The 14009-nt window shown below is 41.0% G+C and overlaps 1 protein-coding gene across 1 annotated transcript in view; it reads right to left on the reverse strand.

Moving 5' to 3' along the window:
• Window positions 1-14009, reverse strand: part of GMDS (GDP-mannose 4,6-dehydratase) — a 550335-nt gene that overhangs the window by 325253 nt on the left and 211073 nt on the right. The window contains exons 5-6 of the mRNA XM_074944947.1: window positions 5035-5227; window positions 4132-4236 (exon numbers count right to left, since the gene is read on the reverse strand). Coding sequence (XP_074801048.1) covers window positions 4132-4236; window positions 5035-5227 — 298 coding nt within the window. The remainder of the gene's footprint in view (window positions 1-4131; window positions 4237-5034; window positions 5228-14009) is intronic.

Raw genomic sequence — 14009 nt, forward strand, 5'->3', positions numbered from 1 at the left:
CAGAGACCACATGGCAAAAGAATATAAAAAGCTGCTGCAGCTCCTCCATCTGGTCTTCAGTCCTGCTTCTTACCTCTGGAGGAACTTTGTTACACTGAAGCTTTGAACCAAGAACTGATGACCCATCCCAGCTGTGGATGTACTCCAGAGATTTGATGTGAACCTGCAGTTTATTCTATCACTGCTGCAAGCCTGAACCAAGAACTTTGCCATTACTGTATGTAATTGATTTCATTTAACCACTTCTAGCTCTCATTCTCAAAAACTCATAGAATCTAGAAGGGCCCCAAAGAACTTGATTCTTTGAGTTGGTACTAGAGTCGATTGTCCCTTGTTTAGGATGAGGGTCAGACAATCTAAGAGACTTAGACACGCATTGGACAGGATAGAGGACTCCTTTGGACTTACCTCTCACTAACCAGTCATCCAGGTACGAGAAGATATGAATTCCCCTCTTTCTGAGGTATGCTGTCACCAGGGTCATGCACTTGGTAAAATTGTGGGGAGCCAAGAACAGAACAAAGGAAAACACGGTGTCCTGATGGCGCTGACCTGCCACAACAAACCTCAGAAACCACCTGTGGATTGTGAGAATCACCACATGAAAATCCAGGGTAGCAAACCAGTTGTTGTGATTAAATGCAGGGAGAGCAATTGCTAGGGTGACGATCCAGAATTTCACATGTTTGATGTACTAGTGGAGGTTGTGGAGAACAGAGAATAGAATCCCCTTCCCTGTTGCTGCAGAGGGACCTCCTATACAGCCCCTACTGCAAGTAGAATCTGGACCTGCCGAAGGAACAGTGACTTATGAGAGACAGGTCCCTGAAGGGGGACAGGAGGGTGGAGGGGAGGGATGTTCAGGAATTGAATGGTACAGCTCAGTCTCAGTGCCTAGGACCCATGTGTCCATGGTTGCTGAATCCGAAGTATCATAAAAGCAAGACAGCTTATCCCCAAAACCAAGGGCATGGGGTAGGGAGGTCACAACTGGAGTGATACCTGGGACCTGAAAGTCAAAATGGCTGCTTGCTCAGTGCTGGTGGATGATGAGCTGAGTGACTAAAATTAGAGCCAGAAGACGTTCCTCTCTGGGACATGAGACTTCCTGGGGAAGTCCTGCTTTCTCAGGGAAGGAGGGCAGTCGGAAGAAACGCTGTGAGCGATATTGCTGCTGACTGCCTTAGTGGCACCTCTTTGTAGCCAGGATATAAACTCCCAACGAACATAAAGCCTGGGAGTCTTTAAACAAATGCAGGGTCTCGTCAGTTTTGTCTAAGACCAAAACCAACCACAAAAAAGTAAGTCCTCTGTAGTTTGCTGCACATCCAGAGCTATATCAGAATTCTGCCACCATGAAGCCCTCCTCAGGAACATAGCTGAAGCCATAACTCTGTCCAAAGCATCTGCCATGTCCAAAGTTGACTGCAACGAAGTTTTGGCCACAACACAACCCTCCAAAATGAACACCTTAAACTCTTCCCTGGAGGTTTCTGGCAGCTTATCCATGAATTTGGATACAGTGTCCCATTTGACAAAGGTCATATATGCATAGCAGTACCTACTTGCTCACGACGCACATCTGTAAAGATGAAGTGTTATGAGTTTTTCGCCCCATCAAATCTAGCCTCTTTGATTTGTTGTCCTTAGATGTGGACATATACCTCCCCTGCTGTGATCTGTCATTTTTTGCGGTTACCACGAGAGCGTTAGAAGCTGAGTTGGAATAGAAGCACACAAAGCCTCTGATGGGAACATAACATTTCTCAGAACGATTCGCAGTGGCAGGCAATGAAGCTGGAGCGTTCCATAGGGACTTCACAGGCTACAAGAGATCTTAATTTATCGGGAGAGCCACCTCCCCGGAGCTGATGACAGCAGAATATCCAAAACTTACACGTGTGCTCCTGTACAAACTCAGTGGGGATGCTCAAGGCGGAAGCCATAAACTTCAGGAGGTCTTGATATGCCTTAAAATCTTCAGGCACAGGAGAAGCAGAGTCCCGTACTCCAGTGATGAAGAAGCAGCAGGATATGGTACTAATGGAGGCTCTTACAGGGGAACTAGCTCTTATACAAGAGGATCAGGCTGAACCAGCTCAGGAGGGACGACATCAGCCTCTGAAATGGGGGCAACTTGGACCAGTGAACTTATCCTGGACTGTGTTGAAGAGCGGGATCTCATGGACTGAAGGATGTCCCAAGAGTTTCAAGGAGGCCACTGGGTACTGAGCTAGCAGCTACTTTCCCTACTATGGGAGCAGTGCCTGTCGGGTACCAATAGCGATCCAAGAACGGTCTAAAATGCTTTCAAAAGCAGTGCTTAGAGGGGGAGGGGGTGGAGAAAGATGCCCCTAAATCAGATCCCAAGGAGCCCTGGAAGTCCTCATATGACAGTTAGTGCTGACACCGATGTCACTGCTACTAGACTCAATGGATGTCCAACACCCAGTACCAGAGTTGATAGTACAGACACCCACTGGTCAAGATGCAGTACTGAGGAGCAGTTAGATGGACCAGCTGCATCCCACGTGTCAGAAGAACCATGGTGCCATCAGCAATCCTCTTAAATCCTGGAATGGGTTCTCAGAGGACCTGGGAAAGGCAAATGACCCTTCCTCCTCTTAGAGGAGGCACCAGTCCTCGAACGCAGAGCAACGTCACTTGACAACACCAAAGGAGAGCCAGTCAATCAGCGGAGTCCCTCAGTGCTGAAGTGAGCTTAGTGGCCTGCTCCAAGAGGTGCTGCTTTCAGGCACAAGCCCCTCACCACCTGCATTCTTCTCTTGAATGACTTGCAGAGGAAGCACCTTTCTTTAATGTGCCCTTCTCCCAGAGACAGAAAATACCTCAGGTGGGAGTCAATGTTGGGAAGAGCCACCCCACACATTGAACAATGCTTAAACCTTGGCGAGGGCACCACTCAGGAGAGCAAACTACCTACTAAAAACTAAAACTAAACAAAAAGGTACTATTTAACCACACTAACAAACTGACAACTGTATACAACCAGAAATCTCAGAAGACAGACTGAAAGTATGAGGTAAAACACCACTCAGAACAAACTAACCCTAGCCATAGATGATAAGAAGGACCTGCAGGGGGTAGAGGGTTGTCCAGAGTGAAGCCACCTTTAGATAGCCAGGGGCAGGGGCTAGGGCTACAGGCACTGTGGATACTGCTAGGCAAAGTTCTCCAGCTTTAGTGCACTGGGCGCACACACACAAGTGAAATACTCGTCTGAAACCACTGAAAGAATAATTTGAATTTACTTTTCATTATAAACAGGCTGCAAGAAAAGGATTCTGAAGCAAGAAGCTACTTTCATGTGTTAATTCAGCTTTCATTTACAGTGCATAGTTAAAGCTCTACTAGATTACGATTAGTGGAAATTCATCAGTATAAAATGAGAGGGAACTAAACTACTGTGGTTTATAACTCACAATTAAGACAAATATTAATTGTTTATGATGCACTGGAAAGGGTTTATTAAATGGAACATAAGATCATTTGTATTCTATTCCCAGGCATTGCTATCAAGGACTAACTGGAATCAAATGGAAAGGCATTTTAAAGCTATGTGTAAGGACCTTCACAGAAAATATTGCAGCTGGTTTACAATCCATATATTGTTACGCACACCACCATAAATATATCTTATTAATTTAGAAATACTACTATTCCTATCCCCTTATAGTATTTGAGCGCAAATGCAATGCCCAAGTGCCTGAAACTGTGTCTGTTAAGTGCAATTGCCTACCCTAAAGAAAACCTTTCCCTTAAAATGTCTGTTTTAGGCTTTAGAGTTTCCATACCCATCAAGATGAATAATGAAGTTTACAGATGTTGTTTCAATCTGCGTAGGACACTCTTACATTGGTTCATATGAAGAGGACTACCTCCTAAACCAAAAGGGCTAGAAATGGAAATTTAAGTTTGAAAATGAAAACTTGCACTATGCAGACTCAATCTGTCACAGGGGCCAACTAAACACATCAAGCAGGCAAAGAGTTTGACATCCCTGCTTCAGAACACTGGTAAATTTAAATTAGACCTGTGGATATACTGCTCCATTTTTCCTGTTCAGACGTACAATAGGGCGGCAATAGAGTTTTTCAAAGATTTTCTCACCTCTCCTGGGACTCTCATGATTGAAGAGGATGCCATTCACAGCAAAGAGATTGTAGGCCTCCCTGAAGTTCACCACAATCCAGTAGGCATACAGTTTGGCTGCTCCTACAAAAATAATTTAATTATTACATAATACAACCACACCCACACCCACTCTAAAAGAAATGCACTTCTTTATAGAAAGATGAACTAGGGTTTGATTAATTCTCTCAGTGTGCCATATTTCACCATAAAAAAAGCCAGCCCAATAAACAGCAACTGAATGAGAAAACACTCCTTTCTGCAGAGCCATAGTCCTGGCTAGGAAGTTTTAAGGCACCTTTCACTTGTTTTCCTATGCACACTCAAGCATAGCACTTTTTCTTTTACAATATAATTAACACAGTCAGAGCGTGTGAAATACGCCATGGTGGTGACCTCTGCTAATAAAAAAAAGTTACGTTGGGGGAATAAAAGAAAATCTGGTGCCTTAACACTTAAATTGATTTGAAACTTTATCACTCTAGTATTCTAAGCACATTGCTTTAATAAGTGTTTCAAGTTAGTTCATGAGAGAAGTGAGCTCTTGGGAAATATTCATTCAGGCAACAAAAATTATGAAACCTTATCACTTCAATGCTATCTTACACTTCTTCACTAAGAAGTAATCACCCCTCCCTCTCACCCATTTAAAGAGTTCTCCGCTCCAGATCTGAATGAACAAGGTTTTGTGAAGTGAGATGGTAATTTCCAACCCTCAGGCAATGGCAGCAAATACTTTTTATTTAGTAATTCATAAAGGTATGCTTCTCAACATGTCTAGTCACTTTTGTTCTATCTTTACTTTAATCTCATACCCAAATGACTTCAGCCCTGAGACATGAGGAACAGAGTGCGCACAGATGCACACACTCGAACACTCACCATACGGAGATCTGGGATAAAAAGGGGTAGTCTCCTTCTGTGGTATTTCTTGCACTTTCCCATAAAGTTCACTGGTTGAGGCTTGGTAGAACTTCACAGAGTTGATAAGGCCACAGGTCTTAACAGCATCTAGAAGCCGTAAAGTGCCAACTCCATCAACATCAGCAGTATACTCTGCTAGGTCAAAAGAAATCTTGGCGAGGGAGAGAGGAAGTAAAACCATGACAGAGATTTACTAAAGGCAACCACAAATGCAACAAGTATACACAACGGATTCACATTTATGTCTTGCTAGCAATAGAACCAACTATATACGTTCAGGCTGATTTCAATTTTTAATTTACAAAAATATCCAAAATGATTTTTAAAAACAGATTTCTGCAATTTGACTACAAAATGAAAAAGCAAAAAGAAGCAAAAGTCTAGGAGACTGGTAATCTGCTCACAAAGGGCATTCCCATCTCTAGATTATTCCCACCAGATGGTGCAGATTTATGATCCTTCCTTCTCCTGTAGTCCATGTTTTGAAAACAGTGAAATAGTTAACAGTGATGACATTTAAATTACTATTATTGGGTATCTGAACTATTATCCCATTGACAAACAAGGTAGTTCACATTTTTCAGATATATTGTTTCAGGCTCTCTGCAGATTCAGACAGAAAACACTTCATTCATGTCACACTTAAGTGTTATTTTTTCTTGCAATCATAAGAACTAGAGATTTAGGGCTTGTCTGCATAGCAACTGGATAACATACATAGCAAGTAACCAAGTCAAATGTAATGCAACACCTCTAATTATTTTGGTACAATCCTGATTTTTAACAACATAAATTATATGAAAATAAGGTACTGTTATTCCAAAATAAGAGGGTCCTCACACAAACTTCCATTGAAATAACTGAAGATATTAATTAAAACCAATATAACTACTTCAGTTCCAGTCTACTGGGTAGACAAGCTCTGACTTTAAAAAAAAATGAAACCTGACATTCCGGAGAACAAAATGGAAGCCTAAAAAAAAAAAAAAAGTGCGAGTCTGCTGATCTGGTGTGAACCAGCATAATTCAAGCCCTGATTTGGTGGAGAGAGGGAATAAACAATTTTGTGACAGATTGATTTTAAAACATAGCTGCTGCTTGAAACTTTTCAGGGCTTTGAAAGGTCAAAGAATGTGATAAGTAGCATGAATAAATATATTTATCACATCTCTCCAATTTATCATATGGATGCCACCTCCAACTATTTGAGGTGTGTGTGTATATATGAAATAAATTACAAAACTCCCATTGACTGCAATGGGGCCAGAATTTCCTGCATAGTATATATTATTTCTACTGTATTCCCAGATGATAATCCTCGCTCATATGTAGCAGACTATCATACATGTAAATTGTAAATGTACCTCAGGTGAGCTCAGATGAGAACAAATCTTTTCTAAAAAATCCCAAATTACAAATTCTCTGTCCAAAGTGAACACGGAGCCTATAATAGCAATACTAGAAACTGATCTCACTGGTTTATGCACAGACCAAATGCACAATGCAAGCTTTTCCCTATTCCTTGAGAATGACCTCAATCTTCACCTGGAAAAAATCACTCTTGAGGGTGTGAGGTAATTCTGCCTCCATGTTTGCCCAGTCCTGAGTGTCTCTTGAGCAGAAACTGACAGCTTTGTGTGCGTTTGGTGTTTTTGTAATGTGGGCTATTGTTCACTAGGGACTAGGCTCAAACCACTAAATTCATTTCAATTAGGACTGCAGGTTAGACTAAAATGGCAGCCATGAAAGTGAAAAATGTGTGCTTTATCAGCTAAACATTCCAACTCCAATAATGTATTCTAAGATCCTTTACACAGTACAGGGGCAGTAATGTCTTGCATGTAAATAACTGGATACCTTCTTAACATGGGACATATTTTTTGTGACTTCATTCTGGCACTATAGAAGACAGAGCTTTATAAAACAGAAATTCCTTACGTAGATTATATAGACAGATTTGTAAATGAATCGGACCACAGAAAATTCAGGATTTGTCCAATATCAAATGATCTACCTTTCCTCTATACATACTGGTTCTGTGAAGCCAATCAAAGATTAAAGATAAAAAAAAAAATCTAAGCCCTCTCCAAGTAAGAGCTCTTAAAGAAAAAAATCTACAGTGACTGGTCAACATTTAAAGTGCATCTAGATTGGAGGGTCTTAGCCCTGGTCTACACTACGAGTTTAGGTCAAATTTAGCAGCGTTAGATCGATTTAACCCTGCACCCATCCACACAACGATGCCATTTTTGTCAACTTAAAGGGCTCTTAAAATCGATTTCTGTACTCCTCCCCAACGAGGGGATTAGCGCTGAAATCGACAGGTATTGGCCTCCGGGAGCCATCCCAAAGTGCTCCATTGTGACTGCTCTGGACAGCACTTTGAACTCAAATGCACTAGCGATCCTGACCGAGCCAGGTCACTGTGTCACATGCACTCCGTGCTGTGTCAGCCTTGGGTGGGAGCCTGACCGCTTTGTGAGCAGGAAGGCCACAGATCTAGACATCACATTAGGTAGCTTCTGTAGCTAGAGAAAAATTCCTGTGCATTAGGCAAAGTCTGTGGCAAAAAAAGAGAAGCCCCGTGACACACCAAACTATTAATAATACACAACCACATACTACATAAAGTATAACAACCACCACACGAAGGATATGTTCAAGTTGGGTTTTCGTAATTAGTGGTTATCACGTTCACCTAACGTGCAAAAGGTCACCGGTTCGAAACCGGGCAGAAACAGGTCACTGTTCCTTTTTCTGACTCCCCTCCTGCATTTTTAGTCTTAGAACAGACTGCGCTGTGAAATTTTACTTTGAATTATATCAATTATGAGTTAAATAATATGGAAGCTCTCTCTAAGTTATAGTCCCAGGTTCCTTACCCTTTCAGCTGATCTGATAAATTAACATTTTTGTTAGGGGCGGGGGAAAATTTTCAAGCTGAGCAGTATCTTATTCCTGAAGCAGACTCTGATTTCACGAGTAAGGTATGTCCCACTATGAATAAATGTGGAGGAATCAGACGAAAATGAGATTTGCACAGCAAGGGAACAAGGAATTTGAATAATAGAGGCCCATTTCTGCTACCCACACTCAGAGTGACTAGACCTCACTGGCACAAGAAGTCCCATTAAGGTCAATGTGACACTTAACATGAGTACAAGTTTCAGAGTGGTAGCCGTGTTAGTCTGTATCAGCAACAATGAGGCGCCCTTGTGGCACCTTAGAGACTAACATTTATTTGGGCATAAAATTGGATTTTAGCCCACAAAAGCTTATGCCCAAATAAATCTGTCTATCTCTAAGGTGCCAGAAGGATTCCTCGTTGTTTTAAAATGAGTAAGGGCTGCAGACTATAAGTGAAATCCTGACCCCACAGAAGTTAATGGGAGTTTTGCCACTGACTTCAGAAGTGTCAGGATTTCACCCTCAGGCCCTACTGAGAAGATCACAGTCTAAGCTATCTGCTGTTTGGTTATCTTAAGTGCAAAGTACAATTACTACTCTATAAAAATAAAAACCTATTACAAACTACTATAAACATTACTTTAGGGCTCAGTTCACCCCTATGTGAGAAGCAGCACTACAACTAATCCGGAACAGGCTTTCACTATTCATCTGAAGAGGTACTTAAATTTAACCATATTAATTTTTATTTCTAAAAAAACACAAGTAAGTGCAAATGAGTGGGTAAACTGAGTTTAGTTGATTTATGGCTTCCTATCTCCAACCATATGCTGATCAGTCTGCCACTCACTGTTGCAGAAAACAAGGTGTTTTATAGCAGAAATGCATTTCTTAATCTGAAGAAAATGACAAACAGGAAAAAATAGCCATCCAAACTTTTTTACAGTGCCAGTCTCTTCAGGAATGCAAAGAAGCTGGGGTCTGATGCCATGGAGAAGACTGAAGTTAATCTGGAAATGCTTGTCTCTGTAAAGTGCATTTGTAGACATATATACAATTTTGCACACACTTTTGCTGTAATAACATATCACCCAAGTTGTTTCAGTATGATTCCTTCCCTTGAAACTACTAGAGACAGCTGTTGAAGACCAAACCTGAGAAGAGCAAATAGGGGAAGGAGAGAGAGAGAGAAGAGAGAAAGGGCCATCATCTGCTTTAGGAAGCAAAACTGTTGCTCCACCTTCTTCTGCCATATGCAGTGAACTAAACCGGAATCAAACTAAAGTTTGTGGCTAAACCAACTCCCCTCCATCCTCATCCTCCAAATACACAAGCAGTATTAGGGCCCTACATCAGTTTTTTGTTTGTTTGTTCTTCTGGGACAAATTTAACTTTTATCCACCCTCAGCTTCTCAGGGTTAATCTGCCAGTGGCAAAAAACTGGGAGGGGTTGTTTTTATTTAAAAAAAAAAAAAAGTGTCATTTCCTAGTAGAATTTTTTTCCTAAGAATATCTGAATCATGCAAAAAGAACAGGAGGACTTGTGGCACCTTAGAGACTAATAAATTTATTTGAGCATAAGCTTTCGTGAGCTACAGGCCAATGGGGGTTTTGGGAAGCGGCGCAGGTCGAGGGTTGTGCTCGCCACCACTTCCTGCAGCCCCCATCGGCCTGGAGCTGCGAACCACAGCTAGTGGGAGCCGTGATCAGCCAAACCTGCGGACATGGCAGGTAAACAAACCGGCTTGCCAGGGGGCTTACCCTGGCGGGCCACGTGCCAAAGGTTGCTGATTCCTGCCCCAATATCTCAACATCCTTCCAGCAGTGCATTAAGCAATGTGACTAATATTGGTTACACATAGTTTGTTCTCTCTCTCTCTCATCCTCTCCCCAGAAAACTGTATGTGTAGCAGAACATTTTGTTGATTAGAGGTGGTGAGCATGCGTGGCATGTGGATGTTAGAGATGGCAAGGTCAAAGAAACAGGCCTGGCACTCGTAGTGGAAGGTGCTGAGGTTCGTGATGGTCCTTAGTTCCTGTGGGAATTAATTCTATAGTCTCAGATCAGCTCCAGAGAAATCCATCTTCCACACAGGTGAGCTTTACCCCGATGGTAGAAAGTTCCATTGTCCCATAGGAGCAAAACTGTTGACTAAGATCTTCATCCCAGAGCTTCAGTCGATTTTTTTATATACCATGGACCCAGTCCATTGAGCACCTTGACAATAAGGACCATGTGTTTCAGTATTCTATGGAAGCCAGTATAGGGAGTGGAGGACAGAACTGATGTGCTTGCAGTACCCCATGTTACAGATGAGATGTGTTGCAGGGCCCTGTCTGAACTGCAGTACCCTAAGCGCTGAAGGTTTTATGTCGAAGTGTATTGCATTGCTGTAGTCCAGATGAAAAGTGATGAAGGTGTGGTGGCTCTAAGACACATTTCTACACTCAGTAATTTGGTTGGCTGGTAATTAAAATAGTCTCTGACATAATTTAGAGCAGCCTAAGGTGGCTTTTGGAGTTATGGTGTCTGTGGCATGCTCAGTGCAGATGAAATGTTCAGAGATTTTTAGCAGTAAGACATGATCCTTTGTATATGTTCAAATGGTGATTTTTTTCATGGTTTATAACTTGGCCAATCTAGCCAAATTTTCATGGGGACAGTACAAGGCACCTCTCTGACTCCAAGACTATCCCCTTGACAAATTTCAAGATCTTGCTCCAAACCTCTGAGGTGACAGAGGTCTTCGAAGAAACAGCAAGAAAAACGGGTTAGCATTGTTAAAACTACCTATTTTCCCCTTGCCTCTTTATTAAAAATGGCCACACTCTTTTTGTTTCAGAGTAGCAGCCGTGTTAGTCTGTATTTGCAAAAAGAAAAGGAGTACTTGTGGCACCTTAGAGACTAACCAATTTACATCTTTAGCAAACAAAAATTCAACCTGAAGCAGAGTAAGCATGGAAAAATTTAGCCTGAGAAGTTCAAGTTTGACAGTTATAAAAGCAAACTGAAAACATGGGATTATAACTGGACGTGTCAGGCAACTTTAATAATAGAGGTTCTCTAAGAGAGCCCCCTGCATTAGTGCAGGTGTATTTAGGTGCCTGGTTCACAAGTGAGCACCCCCCCAACACACACACACCCAATTTTCACCTGTGTCTTTGAAGCAATCTATTGGCAGACATCTGACAGCTGAAAAATGTGCTGTCTAGAAAAGCCACTGACTGTTAGTTATTTTCAAGTTTCAACATCACTCTCCTTCACTAGAGTATTAGCTGCCTCTCAGAATTATTTTAAACAAGACAAAGGCTTCATTGGCTGTATAAAATATTTGAGTCATCTCAGAATTTTTTTTTATTTTTTTATTTTTTTTAAGAAAAGCAGTAAGTTGTGACTGTCAGCTTTTTATAGTATTTAAGTTTAAATAAGTAGCATTATTTGAATAGGAAATAGTAGATACTAGTCACTGAGATTGCAAGCTAAGGCCTGATCCTGTGAGCTAATTGTCACAGAGGGAGTTGAGAGATGCTCAGCACCAATTTGGAGGCACACATCTTTTTGCAGGATCAGGCCCTACGTACCTTTGCCATTCATCATCTCTCCTCCTCAGAAGAGCTTCATATAATGGAATGTTCAGATCTGATAGCAATAAAATGCTGAAGAGGAGGAGGAGGGATATCATAGAACATGAGATTCAGAATGACCATAAACCTTTGTCACAAAAATGTAACCTTCCCATTAGTTTTGCTTATCTTCCCATCCATTCATTATTAATTTGATGGAATTGGGGAGTCGTCAGGGTTATGTGATGCAAGGAATTTATCTTGTAGAACAATCTCCAACCAAGTGTTCAAAGAAGCTTGAGTTTCAAATTACAGAAAGGTTTTTTTTAAAACTTAGGGGAAAAACGTGTTTTGGGGGGAGTTTTTAAACCATTTTCTAACTGGATATTTAGAGCATATCTATGTTTACCTTACACTGCTAAAGCACAATAAGCATGTAGCAAAGCCAGGAAGAGTTTTGAAATGTTGTAACTTCAATGATTAGTGACACTATAATACTCTGAAAGTTTTCTTACATAGTGAAATCCAGCTGTGCCAGAAGCTTTAAACACTATTCGAAAAAGGCTAAAGGGGCGACTTGCAGAGTCACTAGAGAACATTAGAAAGGAAGATGTAAAAAGATAGCCAATTCATTTTACTTTATATGTGCCAGGGGAATAAAGGACCATGAATAAAATGTGAGAGGGAAAGAGTCACTTTGGAAATTTTCCTTCAATGTTTTTTTAAAAAAAACAACAACACACATCTCCATGGATAAAGAAATGGATTTAAAAACGCTCATTAAAGTTAGAACCAGGCATTATTATTATAATGTATTTTTCTACCTCATACGGTATGACATTCTTCCACAATTTCCTCCTGTGACCCTGGATGCTTTCAAAACATGAAGCAAGAATGTTTTTAAATACATGAAATCATGAAAACTCCACCAAAATGCAGAAAACAAAAAACAAGAAAGTTTATTACACCATTTTTTGGAGTCCTGCTACTGAAGGCAAGTTGGATTGTTGATTTTAATTCAACTGCAGGCCACAATTCCATTCCTCTCTAAACAATCACGCCTTTAATCCATCTATTATGAAATAACCTAACAAAAATGCTTCCCAAGTGCTTGACTCAGTTTATTCGTAAACTTCAAAAAGAGGTTAATCTCCTCTGTTTACTGGGAGTTTAAAACCCATAACATCTCTTCAAGAACATTTTTACACTGTAATCAGCTGATTAGTCTATTGTGATAATAGTTTAATAACAGTCCAAAATTTAGAATAGGGGGTTTAATATAGTGGCAAACATAGTAAAGCAGACTACTGATTGTATTTTCTGTAAGTTACTCAAGCAGAACAGTTTCCTTGCTGTCCTATTTTAATGTATATGGAAGACGTTTTCAGTCTTTCAGCTGCATTGCAATGGGTAGGCAGGATCATCTACTGATTCAGCCTGTTAGCAGCGTTGAAATTATATTTGGAAATACTGACTGATTCCAGAGTTGTAGCTTGTCAGTCCACACCCCAGATCTAAAGGAGGTGAGCGTGGCTCACTGGGCTGGGGGAATAAGGGACAGAGAATGTGAAGTGAAATGAAATGTAGCTCTCTTTACTTAAATACTCCTATGGCAGTGTTTGTCCATAAATGCTCCAAACAAGACGTTAGATTCTGAAAGTGCCAGGAGAAATCCCCATTCCCTCTGTGCTCCTGCACAGGAGCTGGCCAGAGTCCCAGTTGGAACTGTAGTTCCTGCTCGCTCAAGATCCCCCCATGAACAACAACTGTCTGAAAGGGGACAAGGAGGAGACTGGTGAAGACAAGCATATGACTCATCCCTACCTCCCTCCTCCTCTCCAACAAAACGGCCAGACTTGGAGTATATGCTGCATCCTCTTAAAGGACAGTGCAACAGCTATGCTGTCTGGAAGCTAAAATTTTCTCCAGAGCGTGCAGTTACTGCATGGCCCCTCCATACATCGTCTGCACACATACCTTCTCTTGGCCAAGTTTGGAGGTACTGCCAGAAGTTCTTTTTTAATCAGTGTTCTACTTAAAGCAAAATTACATATTTTTTTGTCATTGATCACTTAAGAAAATTACCTTTTGGGCTGCAATTTCTCGTGCTTATTTTCAGCCCCAAACGACCTTGTTCTGGAAAGCTCAATAAAGAGTCTATCCGGCTGTGTCTCAGTTAAACAAGAAATGTGAAAAAAGTATTTCCTCCAGTGAAAAATGGCTTTAAAAACAAATAAAATTCCATATTTTGCTTGTATGTAGCCTTGAATATGGACTATTGCCCTTGCTGTGTATGAAGACACTTGGTTCAGAAATAGATAAAATGTACTGAACAGGTGCAGAATTTCTAGATCAGGTCATTTCTCAAATAGAAATCAACGAACACCTCAAATACTGGCATTTACAAATTAATAGAACTTGATGAAAACTGGAAACCATTTTTAAACAAAACTTTGTGTGTG

Source organism: Natator depressus, chromosome 2, assembly GCF_965152275.1.
Source record: "Natator depressus isolate rNatDep1 chromosome 2, rNatDep2.hap1, whole genome shotgun sequence".
Classification (NCBI taxonomy): domain Eukaryota; kingdom Metazoa; phylum Chordata; order Testudines; family Cheloniidae; genus Natator; species Natator depressus.